Genomic DNA, 19,376 nt, shown 5'->3' on the forward strand with positions numbered 1-19,376 from the left:
CAAGGTGTCCCATTATAGACACTGGGCTCCAAAAAGCTCGACCATTCACCAGGGATGGATCCTGATCCCACTGCCTGGGGGCCTCCTAAACGGTTCAAACTAAACAACTGTGTTGCCTATCCAGAGGGCCTAGTTCAGTCCCATGGGGGCTCCACAGCTATTGGTCCACAGTTAATCCATTTCTCCTAGTTTGGCTGGTTGTCTCTGTAGGTTTCCCCATTATGATCTCCATGTCCCTTGCTCATAGAATCCCTCCTCTCTCTCATCAGTTGGACTTCTGGCCGTGGATCTCTGCATCTGCTTCCATCAGTTACTGGATGAAGGCTCTATGATGACAGTTAGGGTATTCACCAATCTGATTACCGGAGAAGGCCAGTTCAGGCACCCTCTCAACTATTGCTAGTCATCTAAGATGGGGTCATCCTTGTGGATTCCTGGGAACTTCCCTAGCACCCTGTTTCTCCCTATTCCCATGATATCTTCATTTTTCATGGTATCTCTTTCCCTGCTCTCCCACTCTGTCCTTGTTCCAGCTCGACCCTCCCATTCCCTTATGTTCGCATCCCCCATCCTTTACCCTCCATCACCTCCCCCAACTCCCAGTTTGCTCATGTAGATCTCATCTATTTCCCTTTCACTGGGTGATCTATGTGCCCCTCTTAGGGTCCTCCTTGTTAGCTAGCTTCTCTGGAACTGTGGGCTGTTAGATTTTTTTTTATTTTTTTATTTTTTTTACAAAACATTCAGATGCCCAGCTTTTCTGGAACATTGACTAGTGTGTACATTAGGGCAGCCTTCTGTCTTACACAGGACTTTCTCACATCCTCAGTGCTTTGGGAATACTATATACTATCTTGTCCCTGTGGTGTCCTGGTGGGGCTAGAATGTGATGTTAATGTTCCTGTGTGACTGTGTACAACTTCTGTCTTCCACACTGAAGAGCATCCTGTGAGAGAAAGAGGCGCAGAATTACAACTAAGATTTGTTGTTGTTGTTTTTTTGCAAATGACAAGAACGCTCTCTTTTTTTTTTAAATGGGAAATGGGATGATGTAAAACAATATATGAAATGGGGGAAATACAGTTTATACATCTACCAAGAAGCTGCTTATAATCTACAGGAAAGTGAGTTAGAAGACAGAGTGAGTATGAATCCTGCTACCTCTGGAACAGTGTTATTTTCAGCCTAAAAACTAGAGATACTGAGGCAGCAGTTCAGAGGGCTGGAGAAGACAAGGAGCAGCCTCGGAGGAAGGAAATAGGAGTTGAGCTGGAGGATGGGCTAATAAGGGAGAGGAACATTGGGTCCAAGATGAACCATTCAATTGTCACTCCATAAAAATGGGGAGGTTTCAGGACCACCTGAGAATATAAAAATCTGAGGATGCTTCAATCTCTTCTATAAAATAGCATAGTATTTACATATGGCCCACACATCTTTCGGTATAGTTTAGTCTCTGGATACTTATAATGTCTAATATGCAAACACTTGTTATACTATATTGTTTACAGAATAATAACAAGGGAAGTCAGGCTGTACATGTTCAGTACGGGCTAGATTCTTGGCTTGTGGAGGGTGCATTTTGGTTGCTGCTGTTTCTTGTTCTACAGATGGTTGATCTGTGGGTGGGAACCCAGTGTTTTAGTTGTGTCCATAGTCCTGTGACCACAGTACCTAACAGAAACAACTTAAAGGAGAGAGATTTTGCTTGGTTCATGGTTTAGGGGGTTCAGCTAGTCTGGGTGGGGAGGGCATGCATAGTAAAACAGCGGTGGAGGATGTTCCTATCATGGTAGACCAGAAAACTGAGTCTACAGGAGCCAGAGGTTGGGTATCATCTCCAGAGACTTACTACTAGTGACCTCACTTCCTGAAGGTTCCACAGCTTCCCAAAATGGCACCACCAAGAATTCAAACCACGAGCCTGTGGGGGACATTTCAAATGCCAGTCATATCTCTGTGGATGGATAGGGCCTGCTGCTCCTGGTCATTCTGTTGGGAGGTGCTGCATGCAGTGTTACTCTGAGAGAACCTGTTTTCTCTCTTGCTGAGGTTCCCATCTTGGGAACTTAGGCTTTCCCAGAGAGTTACTGAATTAAAACAAGTACAGCTTCTCATTTTCCCTTGCCTGTGGCAGTTGCGATTTGGACTTGACCTCTGGATTTGCAAACATGATGTTGGTTCCCTCTCTAATAAACTTCATACACCGTGAACACGTTGTTAAGCCCCAGTCTCCTGATTGCCCGATAGTGCTGTCTGGCAACATGCATATTCTAATTTGTGTTGTCTTAGGATGCGTGTATACGCAGACTACCCCTTGTGGTGGATTTGCATAGGTTCTCCATCTGCTGTAAATGTGATGCCCATTAATTGTTTGGAAAATCAACTCTATGGATTAGAGTCAGGTGTTAGGAAATCCCCTGGTCTCACCTACAACAACTGTCCCATTGGATCTGAGATACTACCGTTTATCTACCTAGTTTTCCTTAATTTATAAATCAGTTTTCAAAACCTGTCTTGTTTCTGTGGAACTCACAGACCTCAGTAGCTCCTGTGGCACGTAGAGAAATGCCCTGGTCTGTTTTCAGCTCTCCAGCCTCCTCTGCACCTCTTTCCCTGCCTTTCTGGCTCCTCTTCTGGACCTTGGCCATCCCAGAATATCGGTTTCCCTGATTCCACAGGTGCCCCTGAAGGGCCATTGTCAGGCACTGCTGGACAAGAGCTGGGCCCTGATTTCCTTGGGTGCCATAAATCGTTAGAAAGCTATAGTGCCAGCACCAGGCACAGTCAGCTGTGGCACAAATGGACAAGTTGCCTGTCACCTCTGCCTTCCCTACTGTTACCAGGTCCTGGGGTGTCTGCTCTGCATGCCATATGGGTGTTTAGGTTGGGCAAAGTGGAAATCTGCTGGGCAGGGTGGAGTCCTCAAGGCCTCCTTCCTGGGCCTCTGCAGCTCTAACACTCTCCTGTCACTCTCTTCATAGATGGAAGGGGGCATCCGTGAACTGGAATGGCTCAGACCCCATCCTGTGACCCCTGGATGCATCAAGCTCTGGCTTCAGCACTCATCACTGGGATGACCCTTGGACCCCAGGTCTTAGGGTCAAGTCTCTCAGAGGAACCCTCCTGCCTGAGTTTGCATGGCCACAGAGGCATACCGAGCCTTCCAGTTTCTTCCATGAAGGGCCGTGGTAGGGCCCGGTGCACCGCTGAGGTTCCCTCCTGATGCAGCTGTGACTACCAAAGACAAGAAGGCCATCAAAGATCCTGTCTTCCATCTGCATCCCTCCTGGACAGCCCCTCTCTCCAAGGCCTCTGGTGTAGCTGGCCTTGGGGACTCTGGACACTTGTTACTACAGTTTCTATAAAGCAGAAGTCAAGTCTATGACCAGGGCCGAGACTTTGTGATTCATTAGTGTGAGGGGAGCGCAGATCTGTTCTCATCATGGCCAAGGTGGGACAGCGAGGTGGAGGCCCCCCAGTAGGCTAAGTATCTCCTAGCCAAGATCTGAGGACAAGCCCTGCCCTTTGTTTCAAGGATGTCCTTGTCAGGTCTCCTGGTCTTCCTGTTTTCTGCAGGAGCAGCATAGTCTAAGATACAAGCTGTGTGGTCTGCTGTCCAAGAGTAGCCCAAACCCTAGAGAGCCCACACCAGGGAGACCTGCTTCTCCTACGAGGCCACATGAGGATGGGGGTGAGTCTCGAAGGAGACTGGAATGGGCAGGGCTAGAAAGCTGCCCAGGGAGTGACTTTTTGGCCATGCGTGTGAGCCAAGAAGATGGGGATAAGCAGAGGGATCAAGTGTAGACTTCCCTGTGGCTATGGGGAGAACTGACTGCCAGTGTGAGTGGGCAGGGCTTTGGAAGTACTCACATTGCAGAATAAGGAGAGAGGTTGTGTGGGAAAATGGTATATTCTGCATTTCGCTTACTACATTGGTGTCTGGCCTGTGGCTTTCATCAAGGAGTGGGATAAAGCAGCAGTGGGAGGCTGGGGCATAACTACGGGAGTGTCTGGATCAAAGCCAGAGTCCAGGGCTACTCACAGCAGTTCACAAGAGGGACCTGGGGCAAAGTTCCAGCCCTCAAAGTCCCTGTCATATGGCTATCCAGGTAAGAAACTAGGACTAAAATAATGATGAAGCCAGCAGGTGCCTCCACCCCCAGCTCAGGGGCCATGAAGAGGTGGGTGCTTATACACGTGTCAAGAGAGGCACACGGGAGTTGTAGATGCTTTATGTCAGCCCATCTTTGGCCTCCATGTGTCCCCATGTGGTTTAAGAGCTCTAGGCTCTCCAGGGCTGTTTCCTCTACTGCAAGAATGCACCCCTCCTTTTTAGGGAGTTGGGGGTTTGGTGGGGACAACTACAGAGCTTGTCTTGTGTTTCGCTGAATAGGGCACACGCTGTGTCCCAACTGCAGATCTTTGGGGCGACAGGGAGGAGTCAGCCATGCCATAGGAGAATGGGAGGGCGGGGAGGGCTGTGTCCTGCACCAGGCTCCCTTGGGGCTTGCTGTGTAAACTTTAGTGGCCATTCACAGCAGGTTCCCAGTAGAAATGCTTCCTATATCTCCTTGAAATGTTTATGCATTTGTTTTCCTTGGCCAGGGATGGGCCGCTGCAGAGTGCCTGGCTGAGGAAGTTGGTTTCCCTGCAGTGGCCTTGTTTATCGGCCTGGGGAGGAAAAGTATCTTTTCAATGAAACCCACTTAGTCTCCTTGCCAGGGGCGCTTTGGCAGCGCTAGAGAAAACAAACAATTCCCAGCATTGCCGCAGAAGGTTAACCCAACAAAGCACAGAGCTTGCTTGCTTTTCTAGGAGCCCAGATGCAGATACTTAGATGATGCCTTGGAGTGGAAGGTGGGCAGAGCCAGGTACCACCACTCGCAGGCTCCGAAGCCAGAACACATTCTCAGTTACCCTCTCCGCGCTATAGGAACGAAACACACGAGATTCTGCCTCATCACAAGTGGGCATCGTCCACATGGGCTCCTTGTTTTCTCGGGATGCAGTGGCTCGGCTTCTGTGGCTCATAGCCCTCTCCCAGCCTGTGTTAAAATCTGTAATGCTCACACACTTGTGTGTTAGGGGTCCATCGTTCTCTGTCGCTGTTCTCTACTTAGAGACAAAGTCCTGAATACGCTGGCCAGTCTTTTCCCATTGACTTCCCCCTCTGTCTTTAGTGTTTGCTCCTTGATCTAGATGGACAAACAGGCCATGACTATTGACTTCTGAAGAGGAGTACATGGGATAAGTGTAATGGCCACTTAACTCCAAACTCTCACGAGGAAAGGCCTCCCCTTGCCCTGGGATGGTCTCTTGAACAGGGTGCTGTGGCAGCCGGTTTTCACTCTCCTGCCTTGCTCCATGGCCTCCAGACCGTGTGCTGTCTCTGGCTCTTTCAGAAAAGAGGGGTCAGCTAGACACTTCTTACTGTATAGTACAGCCATCCTAGAGGCTGCTCTTTGCCACCAGTGGGCACTCAGATAGCTCTGGCTCCTTCATATCTCAGGATGTCTTATGCTGGGCAGGTGTGTGTGTGTGTGTGTGTGTGTGTGTGTGTGTGTGTGTGTGTGTGTGTGTGTTACCCTACCTACTGCTTAGGGTAAGCCAGCTTCCTCTGTGGGGGACAACCTCTTCCTCCATCCCCTCTGTGGAACACCTGAGTCTTCTCTCTGTGGATTCCACTTGAGAGCCATATGAAGCCCCACACAGCTTTGCCCCTACACACCGGATCAGCTCTGGCTGTGTGCTCGGTACCTCGGCTATTTCCATAACTTTCCCAGGTGACTCAGCTGTGATTCCTTCCATTACAAGTGGGCACTGTCCGTGTGGGCCCATGGTTTTCTAGGGATGCAGTGGGTAGGCTTCTGTGGCACATAGCCCTCTCCCAACCTGTATTAAAATCTTGAATGCTCACACACTTGTGTGTTAAGGAGCCATATTTCTCCGTCTCTTGCTCTACTTGGAGACACTCTGCAGTTCACAGCAGCTTTCCAGGCATTTTCCTGGGGCCTGTCTTACTTAGCCTTAGGAGCAAGGGCACATCTCTTTCTGTCCTTGAAGCTGATGCCTCTCTACAAAGACACCCTTGCTAACTGCGGGACCCAAGCTGCTCACCTTCACTCACGTCCAGATGGCTAGCTTGGTAGGACATTGGCTCTGTTCCCTTAGAGTGCCACACAGAGCAGTTTCCAGGACAGCAGGGGTTCCTGGGGGTCAGAACTAGGCCAGGGCTTAGACATGTCCAAAGGTAAGGATACATTCAGACTTGGCCTGATTGCCCAGTGTCTCTGTATCACAGGGACGGGAGCAGCACGGACCAATGGACAGCAGGGCCTCCAGTCGGCTAGGAGTGAAGAGACTAGTTACCTAGTTACCACATGCCTTCATCTCTGCTAAGCAGCGGTGACAACAGAGGACTGTTCCTTGTTCTGGATGCTAAGCTTTCCTACTCAGAGTGATCGTCAGAGCAGCAGCGCCGCTGAGTTTCTCATCCAGGCTCCATCCCAACCCCGCTCAACTGGGAATCTGCATTTTAAATGGGTGGACCAGTTCAAGCCTGAAAGGCTCTGCTGTAGAGCTGGCCATTTTTGTGAAGTTCAGAGGGATACATAGGAAACTCGCCTCGTAAATCTGGGAGGAAGAAGCTGCCCCAGTCTGACCCCATGTGGCCCTGAGCACTTGACTTACACTTGATGAGCTTTGGTGTCTCGTGTATAAAATGTCAGCTAAGATGGAGAGTCCCCACACTGAAGCACTTAGAACAGGTCTCAGCACTGTGTGAGGGCTCGGTGGATGCTTCTTGCCAGGTTCTCTGATGGACAAAGAAGGAGCTTCTTGGAGGAAGCTGCTACCCTGGGCCTTCAAGCACAAGTGAATAATTGAGTGAATGATCATTCCAGATGGAAGGCACAGTGTGGGCAGACAGACCGTGGCAGTCCCAGTGTCTGTCTACCTCGTTCCCACAGGACCAGGGTCAGGAGCAGAGAGCAGATAAAGACCCCATATGGGGCCGAGGTGGGGCACCTTCCCTTGCAAAGGAGATTTGCTTCGAGTTCTGGGTCAGGTCTCTTCCCCTTCAGGTGCACAGGGCAGGAGCAGGGGGCCGCTGGCGGGAAGGCAGCATCGGAGCACATGCGTGGGTAAGATGTGGATGTCCTGTGCTACCACAGCCCCTGGGTAGGGTCCTGACCCGTCCACCAGACCCTCAGAGGAGGCCATCACACGAGGCGGCCAAGTCTTTTGGCAGATGTTTGGCTCCACTTACCAGTTTTCCCTCCTCCCTAATCATGCCCTAATCCCTCATGGGGCTGTGGGAGGTGTGATTATCAGGCAAAAATGCCAAGCATGTGTGATAATGGAGATTGCTTCATGCACACTGCAGGATGGGGGTTGGCGGGGAAATGGCATAGCCAGGTGTAATATGACCAGGACTTCTGTGTGGGGTGGCAGTCTAAGCTTCGGGTAGCCCTAGCGGTCACAGAGAGGGCTCAGGGCCGCACCGGGCAAGCTGAGGGCTCAGTGGTGGCCGTAGCCTGCAGGTGGCCTCTCTGACCATGCTCTCTCTCCAGTCCCCAGTTCCACAAATACCCATTCTGTGCCTTTCTTCAAGAGAGTCACCAGAGACCTTCTTTACCTCCGCAGATGGGGAAACTGAGGCACTTTTCTTTTGTGGCAGGCTCTTGGAGGCCAGACCAGCAGGTGGTACTTAGGTGGTTGGGGGTGGGTGGGTCCAGTTTGCTTCTCCCGGCGTTCTTCCCACCTCCCCTCCAGCCCTGAGTGAGCTCCATCCACCTGAAATCACAGCAGCAGATTCTCCACGAGTCCGTCTCTGTTGAAGCCTTCCTTGGTGTTCCTTGATAGGGCTGGTTCCCGCCTTCCTGCTCCCCGTTCCAGCCGTCATGTCCTGTCAATAACATGGGCTGGCTCCAAAACCCTCCCCCGAGAACCCCCCCCCCCCCCGAGGTACTCTCGTGATGCCCTTGACTTCTTTGCCACCACTGCAGATCCTGCAGGGGTCCTGGTCAACGGGCTCCCCTTTAGCACAGATGCACCGCGCACACATACAGTGCAGCCCTGCATCTAAGGCACGGTGCTGTTTTGCTTCTCCCCGGACCCAGGGCACTTCCCTCCTCCTTTCCCCAGGTACTGATCCAGCCCAAGGTTACAGCTACAGGCTTTAAGAAACCTCGCCCTGTCCCTCCCCACAGCCTGTCTCCTCCACCAACAGCTTGTCACTGAACATTGGGCTGGGCATCTAAACCGTTGGTTCAGGGTGTGGTTCTGAGATTAAACCTGGCGCCTTTCCTGTGGCCCCTCCGATAAGAGTGATCCTGGGTGTTTATCTGGTACTTTTTTTTTTTTTTTTGTTTTGACCCTTTTGAGTCTAAGAAGTCTGACAAACGCCAACTTCTCTAGGTAGCCTCGGAGAACCTGGTGATAAGCACAGTGCATAACCACCTCCCTGTAGCCCGATCACTTTCAGGGTGCTTGAGACACTTGGGTTCAATACCATCCCTAAGCCCTGCCCTGCCCTGCCCCTTCCTGCCCTAGCACAGGAAGAACCTGGAGCATGATTAATAATTACATGGGGGCAGTGTGTAAACAGCCACTGCGGTGCATGGGAACCTTGCTCCGAGGAAGGGTTGTTCACAATTGATCTCCTGCCCCCTGTCTCACACATTCATGAGCCCAATTCTTTCTTGGATGACTCTGGGTGAAGCAGACAGACAGGCTTCCCGAAGGGAGAAGGAGTAATGCTAGTTCCTGGGGGAAAGGTGGTGGGGAGGAACAGATACTCTGGGGGTGTGGGGGGGAGCAGGTGCACAGAGGATACTCTGGGGGCATAGCTATCAGATGGAAGGGGCCTGGGGGAATCTAGGGGTGATGGGAAGGTTAAAAATGTCAGAAAGGAATCGAAAAGACTCTGAATAGGTTGCCGAGTTTGAGCATGAGTACCGGGGAGCCACAGCAGGCTTTAGGGCGGTGATGGCTCCATGCTGTGCTCAGAAGACTGAGATGTCAACAGTATGGACGGTAGACCCTAGACAAGAGACCAACTTTAGAGCTGGGGCTAAAGGACAAGGTGGGAGAGAACGAGGCACCCCAGGAACCAGGTGGGTGCGGCCATGTCCTGGATTCAAGTCCTGCTGTCACCTCTACTTCTTGCCAAGCAGGGCTTGGCCCAGAGCAGCTGCCCCCTCTGTTGGCTGCTCTGGCGGCCACAGTTCTCCCAGAAATAGTCTGTAAAACTTCCCAGCCTCAGATGAAGGTTTCCGCTACTCGCCTGCCTTGGCAAACCATGAAGGAGGGGCCTCGGGTCGGGGAGGTGCCAAGCCTTTGTTCAGATGCTGGCCATGGCTGGACGCACTGCCCATTGTTTCCCTTACTGTTGGCGACCTTGGGCCAGATGGCAAGCATTGTCGAGTACAGCCGGGCTGGCGGAATGGGTCTCAGTCCCTTGGTAGCCTTGGACAGGGCTCTTCCCATGGGGATACTCGGGGCTCCTGTCTGTGTTCTGAGGGTCTGAGACACCCCTCTGGCCAGTTGGGCTTTCAGCAGCCATCGTGGAAAATGTTCAACCCCCAAGGACCAGGAGCTTCCATCAGATGTCAAACTTCCAGCCCCAGGATGGGTCTCTGGTACCCGTGACTGGTGTCGGGTTCTGAGAGCTCTTCTATGGGTCAGAGGCCCAAGTCTGTCTTTTGCTGCTGTTACTCACCCTGGGTTTGGGGGACACCAATCATGGGCTTTGTGCTATAGGACAAAGTAGGGAGTTGGGGTACTGGAGTGTTTATGATTTTGAGCTCGGTTCAGGTCTTAGCTCCCGTCACCCCTCTGTGTCACCCGAGTTAAATTACAAACAGCAGGCAGGGAGGATAGCTCAGTAGGTAGAGTGTGTATCTATCACATACAAAGCCTTAAATTCAAGTCCCAGAATCCCAACATTCCGGAGGTAGAGGCAGGAGGATCAAGAGTTCAAGGTTGTCCTTGGCTGCAAAGCAAACACAAGGTCAGCCCACACTCTGAGAGACTCTGCCTCAAAACACAAATGAGGGAACAAGCGAACAAGTGAACTGACTCTGTGCCTCAGTTTCTCTACTCTTGGCGACGGTAATCATGGTGGCACATGTTACCCCTCTGGTGTGAGGATACCCCATAGAGGGCTTAGAGTGGAGCTGGCAACTAGAAGTGCTCAGGAGGGTTGGCTTTGCTCCTGTGAGATGCATAGAGGGCCTGAGATGCAAGTGGGACTATATGGGATGTTTTGGTAGACTGAGGCTGGCTGGACCTCATGTATGTTGGCTGAGTCCTGGATGATGCTGGTTTCATCATGCCCAGAGTCCCTTCCTACATGGTGTATCCCTTTCCCTCTGGCACCTCTGACCTCTCCTGGGCCACATGGAGAAATGCCTTCTATTTTGGTTTGGTCCTCCCTATACCAGGCTTTGGCCTCTGGTTTGGAAAAATGAGATTGGGCCACATGATGAGCCCTAAAGGTGGGCCTCTCTCCTCAGCAGTGACCGCTTCTGAGAATGAGACTGCAGGCCACTGTGACAAGCTCTGGGTGCAGCCTCAGTGATCCTGGGGACAGATTTGGAAACTGAGTCTGGGGACGTTCATCCTTCCTTCGTGCTCGGCTGCTCTGTGAAGAAGCGGGGCGGGGGAGGGGGGCTCCAGAAGCATCTCCACGGCTGAGGATGGGTGGAGTTTCCTGGAGCCCCGCCCCTCTTATCTCCTCCGGTTTCCTGAGGTTCTGGGAGCTTGTGTAGCTGGGTGTCCTGATTCTACACCCGGCCCTATTGTGTGGGAGCCTGACCTTTCCTTCAGTTCAGCCCTCTCCCCAAGGGTGAGCAGCGCACGGAACAACAGGTCGGCAGCCCACAGACCCTGAAGGCAGCCAGCTAGCTAAGGTGGGCAGCTCTCAGCCTAGGCACCTGTAAACCTGCTTCCTATCATTCCCAAACCTTTGCAGAAAATGCCAAGCATTTCCCTTCTTCCCGCCCACGGCGCACGCAGCTTGGGTTTGTACCTCTGGCGATCTCCTGTTTCCTTTTCTGGAAAATCGTCAGGGGCCTGAAAGCTGCCTCCACAAGGGAGGCTGGGAAGGGGTCGGTGTGTTCCAAGGATGGCTGGGTCCTTAGAACCTGCGCTCTGTTATCCTCTCGGGTCACTGAGTGTACCTGTTTAAGAACGGGAAAAGAGGGACTAGACAGCACTCCCCACGGCCTCTTAGCAGGGGGCCTGCTTAGGTCTTTCCTCTCTCTGTCCCACCATCCCGTGCTCACACTCACCTCACCTTCAGAAGGCTGACTGGCTAGGTCCTCACTCAGCTCTGCTCCCCCTCCACTGGCTAGGTGTGAGGAGTAGGGCCCCCTCTGTAGAGGCCCAAGCTTTTCCACTTCCAAGTCCTCTGCCTCCAGCAGGGTGCTCCAGACTGCCTCAGGCCTCCTTATCTGTACATAGTGCAAGAAGAGGTCTGCTGAGATCTCCACTGCTCAGAGTTCAGGTAGGAGAAAGAAAACAGACTCCCACAGCAGGGACTGGAGATGGCAGGGGACATCCCATCCCATCCTCCCAAGTCCCTGTCTCAAAGTCAAACCCAGCCAAAGCAAAGAGGCTTCATGGGAACCGCGTATGTGCCCGGCATGACTAAAAAGCCACCTTTTCCCTTCTTCTGTTTGGACTGTCCTCTACACCACCTTCCTTCCTTGATATAAACAAATCCATCTGCCATATCCCCTCCTCCGGGAAACCTTTCCTGGTCGATGAGAAGAGGCGGGGCTCTGCTGCCCACAGACCCACACTGCCACTTCCTGTCCTGAGTCTCAGCTGTCCTCACGTGTGCCCTGCAGGGCTACATGATGGTACATCAAAGATCTACTTTCCATCTTGTCTGTAGGCAGGGGTGCTCAGCTGGCTGGTGTCCAAGCCAGTGTACAGCATGACAATGTTTCCCTGGGCAGGGATGTCAGTTTGGGCCCAGGATGGGCACCAGGGGCACTGTGTTATCATATCCCAACCATCTCTCTCTGGACAAGAGACTTACCATAATACCACACAGAGCCTGAGTCCCTCCCATAGCACACCCAGTCACAGTCTGCTCTTCAAGACTCTGACTGTAAGATGTTTCAGTCAATTCGCTGGCAGCCAGAATCAGGGAAAATACTTTCTACCGATAGCAAACAGCTGCATTGGTTATCTCATGGTAATAACTCACGAGTGGTTCTTTGCATTCTTGCAATGACTTCCAGCTCAGGTGGAAGTAACGATCAGTTGTGCTCAGCCACGGATACGGTAAACAGCTGGCTGTATGGGAGAGTCCTGACAGTTCAGTCCCTTACTGCTCATGGCGCAGCTCTGGACTCACTGGCATTCCCTGGGAGTGTGTTAGAACGCGGAATTCGTAGGTTCTACCAGTCAGACTTAGTAATCAGAGACTGCATTTTAAGAACTCAAGTTCCTGTGAAAAGCTGAGACATGCCAGGGACTCAAGACGAAGGCTTCTAGAACAGATGTGAAAGGTCCGTTCAGGAATGCCTGTTACATTTCCCCTCTGTCCTCTGTGACTTCGTGGCCCCTCAGGTCGGGCACGCCTGAAAAAAAAAATCAGTCTGCCTTCGACCTTTCTCCTTTGCTCTGGCAGGGTCGGGATCTGGGGACTGTGGGGCTCTCTGTACACACACCCTGAGCACTCTACATGGGGTTTTCCGAGGCAGGTGGTAGGCATATGCCTCAGCTCAGGAGTGACTGGGCATCCTCTGTGGTTCTGGTCGTCCCTCAGTAACAGGCAGGGGCACTGTGTTATCGTGCCAGGCTTGGGTGCTGTACTGCTACTAGGACAGGGCAAGCAGCCCTAGAGACCTGGAGAGGCCCTTCGAGAAGCTGCAGCTTGAGAAGATAGACTCTCGAGTCCCCATTCTGATCTAAAGAGCGTTACTGCGTGGAGGAGGAGAACACACTTGGACTGTGGCCTTGAAGCACGGCCCTGGAGCAGGCGGCTGAGTAACTAGGAAAGAATGAAAGAAGCCACTCAGAGCTGCCCTGAGATGGGGTAGGCTGCCTGGGAAGGGAAGATATGTCAGGCAGGGGGCAGGACTTACCAAGGGGATTTCTCATCTGATAATGTATTTATAGCCCTTCAGTTCTAAAGCATCTGTGGTTCAAACACTGCCTCCTCCAGGAAGGCCTCTAAGACTTCTGCCTCAACAACCAGGCTATTCCCAGTGGCATCTGGCTGTGCCCTGGGTCCTTTAATCTTTCTTATGAGTGTGGGTTCCCTGCAGCTTGCAGATCAGGGCTTGGGTCTCCACTCGTGACCATTCATCCTCAGCCATGAGGGTAATCAGAAAGGAAGGAATGAACCATTCCTGGTTCATGAAGTAGCATGTCCTTTCTGGTGTGCCCAGTGCCTTGCTGGAGCTACTCTGCCTGGCAGAGGGAGGTGGTGGCCTGCTATATATAATGTTTAGGGAATCACTTGAACCTGTAGCCTCAGTTTACCAATGTGCAGTGGGGTTGTCGTGACCAAAGCCCCAGCTGCTCCCGTGTTCTAAGATCCTGGGAGTCGGGGGGTGGGGGAGTTCAACACAGGTGACTGCAGAGCCCCAGAGTAGAAGACAGGGAGTCCCTGGAAAGTGACCTGGTGGGCCACAGTCGCAGAGCAATACCACAAAGCAAGGAGAATGTGTGTGGATCTGGGGACTGGACTGGGTGCAGAGCTTACAGCAGGGGGCCATGTCATCATTTTCTCATTAGATGAGACAGTGATCGCCTGTGTGAGATGATCTTGCTGGCCCGGTGGGCTCCTGGAATGTTGGCTTCACATGAATAGAATGCTCAGATGGACGCAGGAGGGGGAGGGGTCTCCAAGGCAATGGGGCAGGGGCTGGCCACGCTCTCTCTGCCTCCCACCCCTAGTATTCAGCTCCCTACCCTGGCTCACAGGCCCACGATACCCGAGGAAATAAAGCATGAACGAGAATGGTCTCGTAGGTGCCCTGCCTGTCTTTGCTCCATGGGGGTCTAACACACACACTGGTACTGGCTGCCTGAGGGCCTAGAGATGTCCAGCACTGTTCAGCTTGGAGAATGCTCCCCAGATGCCCTGTCTGCAAAGCCTGCTCCCCTCCTGGGCAAGGGCAGAGGGCACCCAGGGTGCAGAGTACTGCCAGGAGATGAAGAGAGACTAGCACAGAGAGAGAGAGCAGAGTGTCTCCCCAAGAAAGACTATAAGTCAGGTGGCCCCAGGAAGTCCCACTGCTGTATCCCTTTTTGTTCCCTGCACCATTAAATTCAGCTCCATGCGTAGATGAGGAGAGTCAGGTTCCTATACTATGAGCCATGTAGGTGATAATAGCTGTGAGCATTTGGAAGAGACATGGGACAGAAGTACAGGGACCAGGGCTACTGATAGCAGGGCCACAGTCCATGGTGGAGGTTCAGATGTATGTGAGGCTATCTTTATTCTTTGGGAGCATATTCATGCATGCATGTGAGTAGTGTCCCTATGTCTGCGTGTTCATATACATGGCGTCTATGTGTGATATATGCATGTGTGGGTAAACAAGTATAAACTATGCATGTTTGTATTCACATGTGTTTGATCATGCATGTGAAAGCGTGTGTGTGTGTGTGTGTGTGTGTGTGTGTGTGTGTGTGTGTGTGTGCAAGCATCCCATGCACAGTTAGGGAGAGGCAGAAGGGACAAATAGGCCTATTAGGGTGACTCTTAGGGCTTGCATGACTTGTCAAGGGGGCTTGGGGTGGAGACATTCAGGGAAACCAACCCACAGGAGCTTGTCAGAGAGGCTAATGAGAGTTTAGCTACATGGGGCAGGTGTGTGGCTGCTAAGAGCACTCCTGACTGGTGGTGGTGGACCGAGCCACACTACATCTTTGTGGGCTCTGAGTTCTTCAGCAGAGCAGTGTCCTCAAGGCTCTGGTGCCTATGGGTAAGCAGTGTCACTGGGAACACAGCCCAGAATAGGAGGCTTTCTTGGAGAAGGTGTCTGGGACTTGCTGGGCTTTGCATGCTAGAAACCTGAAACCACCAAAAAAAGCCAGAGAGGTCTTGGCCCTTGGAGCCCCTGATTCTCCTGCCGCATCACCGGAGGAGGCCCCAGAAAATTGGGTTTCACTGAGAGGTGCAGGAGTGGTGTCGTGATGGTTCTCATCGGTTGACAGAACCCACAAGAAGCAGTGGAGTGACAGAGGCCGTCAGACCCCATTCAAGGCTGAGACCCCGGTACCAGCCCAGGGGCCCATCCCAGAGGCATTCAGAAGGGGGTGTACCCCAGGGAGACATTGCCAAGTCCCTGCCCTGTGGCCTGGGTCTGAACACCTGGGCAGAATCTGTGGGGATTGTGAAGAGCAGGGACAACATTGGTGGGGTGCTATGAAACCCTCAGAAGCTGAGCAGTCAGGAGGATGGAGGGACCGCTGGGCTGGAGGGGATGTTGATGGGCACTCGGTTGGTTCCAGACCTTTCTGCTGCCCAGGTATTGTGGTGCTTTTCAAGAAAGGCTCTTTTGAAAGCCCATGCAGCCGCCTGATGAGGTGGATTTCAGTCAAGAAGGGAAGAAGGGGAAGCTGGGTATGGCTAGCAGATCAGAAGAACACAGAAGGCCAGATTGTCATGGATCCATCCTGATGCCTCTCCCCCAAGCTCTGGACCATGTTTCCTTTCTTTTCTCAGCCCCAGCTTCTCCAAGGACTTCAGCGCAAATGGTTTCTGGATCCCTTCTCTTGAGGCTTTATAATGCAACAAGGCAAAGACAGGAGATGTCTAAAAAAGGCCAGGATAGCAGGGAGCCGGTATAGCAGGGAGCAGGAAGCTGCAGACGGGCTGGGTCCAGAGCAGAGAAGGAACCCAGAGTGAGGAAGTCCTCCCAAACCGCTTACACACATGACACTTCCTCCCAAGGCCCCACCGAGCAGCAGAGCCCCTGTCCTGTCCTGCCTTCTCCGAGGGTGCGGTCAGGCTGCCCATTTCAGAAACCACCAACAGTGTTCTCTGCAAAGTGGGAGGAAGCCGCCCTCCTGGACCAGCAGGGATTCCCATTGCAGAACAGGCTTGGAGAAATTGTGACGATACTCCCTCATGGAGGTCTCTGCCAGCCCCGAGTGGGTTGGGGGAGAGGCAGGGGCAGCCCTGTCTCCTCAGGCGCCCTCCTTGGACCTCAGCCTGATTCTTGAATCTCCGTTTTTAATCCTGGATATGAGACCAGGAGCAGAGTGGTATAGACTCCACCAGGCCAATGGCGGCTTTTTTTCCATCCTGTCTCAGACACTGTTCCACTACGGCCAGAAAATTGCTGGTAAAACGTTAAAATAGAAACCCCCACTGTCCAGAAATGGGTGTGGTTTTGCCCCCTCACCCCAAAGACAAGGAGCCTGGCTCATGGCTCAAGGCAAGCAGGGGTGCGGATGAGGGTAGGGAGGAGCAGGGTGAATGGGAGGCAGTAGCCAAGAAAATTATTAAATTGTTCCATCCCTGCTGAATCACTGGGGACCTGCTAAATCCGTTTTTGATTTAAGAGTGACCCTGTGATACCTAAATGCCCAGGCACTGCCTCTTAGACAAGGAGGCTCCCCACACTTCATACACTGGGAGAGGCAGGTGTCCTTCCCTTGACAGCAGGGGCAGATGCTTACGAGAACTCCCACCATGCCCAGCTCTCTGCTCCCTAAGCAACCTTAGGGACCTAGCCTTCCCTGGGCTCATCATGGGATGGTCCAGGGTGCCGACACGGTGGAGCGGCTGCAGGAGCGTCTGGGAAGGAGGAGGGGTGGGCACTGTGGCAGGGGAGGAATGTGAATGGCCACAGCAGGTGTAATGAGCTAGGCCACAAGACTGGGAAGTGGGAGGCCAACATGAGGCCATACTGGGCTGTGAGGAACCTGAGCGCAGGACAGAGGAGCTGAGCTTCCAAGGCACTGAGAAATCCCATGCCCCTGGTTTTGAGCTGAGGTTATCTTCCCCATTGTTGGAGGGGCTGGCCCTGCCTCACATGAGGAGGGTGCCTCTAGATTGGCACCTCTGGCCACGAACTCCTGAGAGGGGTCCAGAGAACCATGGCTAACAAGTCCTGGATTGACAGCCAGGAGAGGGGTATAAGCAGGTGCCCCACTGGGGAGAGTTTTCAGACAAAGTTGGGAGCCCCAATTGGTAGGCCAGGAAGGGAAAGGGGGCCCACTTTCCTCAGGCCTCGGAGGGAATATCCTATCTCCTCCTTCTGCTTCACTGTTCTAACTTCCAACTCAGGAAAGCTGGAGCCAGCTGGGAAAACTCATCCAAGCTGTTGGTGAGCTTATGGTGACTGTGGGCTGCCAAGTCCCCTCTTATCCCACACTCTCTTCCTGGTGGACCTTCTGGAGGGACTAAAGTCATTCCTTGTCCCTACTGGCTTATGGAAAGCATCTTGGCTGGCAAGAGGTGGAATCCATTCCTTTCAGCTCCTCTGCCCGGCATGTCACAGAAGCTAGGCATTGGAAGATGGACCACACCCAGGGACGTTTCCTTTCCATACACCTAATAATCCTGTCCTTAGCCTGCATCCGGGGCTCTGGTCATCGTCCTCTGAGACGGAGATTCAAGTGCTGTGGATCTCTGAAGAAGTGAGACAGCCCCAGACGATCCTAAGAACAGCCGGCTCTGACTGGCACCAGCCTCCTGGGCATGTTGGGAGCGGGACACATCTGGAAAAGCACTTACTAGAACAAAACCGTGCCTGCCACCAGGGCCCCAGTGACCTCAAGTCCTGCCTGGAGCTTGGGCACTAGGTTGGAGGGCACCGACTTTATTTAGTCTGGCCTGAGCCTGGGAACCTGTTCACAGGAAAGACACATGAGCCAGTCCCAGGGCACTGGGACACCTTGAAGGAGAATCACAGCCGGCACCAGGCCTTGAACCTAGGGCCTGACTGCACTGCAGGATTCTGGCTGCTCCCTGCACCTCTGTGATCTCACCTTAGACCACTGCAGCCCTCCCCGGCCCAGCCATGCATGGAAGCTGGAACTGCTTTCACTAGCACCCCTATCCACCCTGAGGCTTGTAGCCCAAGGCCCTTGGCCTTTGTTCTGGGCCAGTGAACTGGGTAGAGTAACCTGTGCCTCGGGGACCTTTCTTTGAGGGGTGGTACTTAGGCTCTGGGATCAGGATTAAGTGGTGGGGTATCCCTTTCCCTGGCACAGCAAGACACTGCCCACTTTTGGCCTGCCTCTCCTGGCCAGCCAGCCTGGATTGTGACAGACCAGTGAGAACGAGCTCCAGTGAGAACGAGCTTGGAGTACAGGGCCTTTCTGCCTGACATCCAGCCAGGAACCTTCCCACTTTTCCCTGCAAACAGCCAGTTTAGAATTGCAGTGGCCCCTTGACATCGTGGGAGGTCGTGACAGGTAAGGTCCCCACTGGTATTTCTGGCAATGCCTGCATTCTGATGGCGTCTCCTACTGTTGACATCACCTTTGTCCAAAGAATGAAGTCACGGTCATCGGCTCAGTTCTAAATTGGGTTTACATGGAGTTTGTGAGGTGATATGGAAGGGAAGCTTCCAGAAGACAAGGCGCTGGTTTCAGTGGCCCATGGTTGCCCAGCAGTATCCTAAATGGTATTTGGCATGCTATCAGTGCCAATAAGATACCTGTGCTAGAGAATATGTTGGTAGTTCCCAAGGAAATCTTGACACTGCTCCCAACACACACACACACACACACACACACACACACACACACACACACACACACACACTTCAGTATCTGGTCTGCAGATACTGCCAGAGCCTCTTGGGACATACTTAGGCCCCAAAGGGCCTAAGAACAACTTGGTTCTGTTGTGCTGTTCTGCTGCCTGGCCACACCAGGCTCTGGAAAGTGCTTCTCCTACTGTTTTCCTAGAATCCTCCTGGCAGGGTCCCTGAGCCAGACTGCATTGGATCTGACTGAGCCTTGCACAGCCTTGCAGACTGATCGTTGGGTTAGAGGCCCCTGGAACTGAAGAACCAGATCCTAGAGGGGCCATGCCACTGTCAGGCCACAGGGAACCTCTCAGAATAAAGGATGTGGTGGAGGTTCGGGGAGGTGGTCCATCATTCTGGCTGCCTCTCTAGAGGGTTAACAAGCCTTTGATTACCTCCAGATGCCAAGACTGCCTGGGCAGAGGGGGCCAAGCAGCCTTTATACCACCGTTCTGCTCAGAGCTCCTCCTTCTTGGCCTTGTAAGTATTTGGGTGCATGGTCGTGAATGCATTCCCAACCAGCCACCTGCTCCCATCAAACATACCACAGGATCCCTGCAGGTCACATCCAGCCCCAGGGCTGCAGCTGGACATAAGGTGGCCCTTAGGAGACAGTATCATCCTCTGTAGGATGGA

At 52.8% G+C, this 19,376-nt stretch overlaps 1 protein-coding gene across 6 annotated transcripts in view; it reads left to right on the forward strand.

Moving 5' to 3' along the window:
- The window catches only part of Mindy4 (MINDY lysine 48 deubiquitinase 4), a 109,466-nt gene extending 106,081 nt beyond the window's left edge, over positions 1 to 3,385 (forward strand). For all 6 annotated transcript variants that reach the window (XM_076566850.1, XM_042273364.2, XM_042273362.2 and 3 more), the window contains one exon: positions 2,985 to 3,385. In XM_076566850.1, coding sequence (XP_076422965.1) covers positions 2,985 to 3,033 — 49 coding nt within the window. In that variant the 3' untranslated portion in view covers positions 3,034 to 3,385. The remainder of the gene's footprint in view (positions 1 to 2,984) is intronic.
- Positions 3,386 to 19,376: the final 15,991 nt, after the last annotated feature.

Source organism: Peromyscus maniculatus, chromosome 3 (genome assembly GCF_049852395.1).
Source record: "Peromyscus maniculatus bairdii isolate BWxNUB_F1_BW_parent chromosome 3, HU_Pman_BW_mat_3.1, whole genome shotgun sequence".
Classification (NCBI taxonomy): Eukaryota; Metazoa; Chordata; class Mammalia; order Rodentia; family Cricetidae; genus Peromyscus; species Peromyscus maniculatus.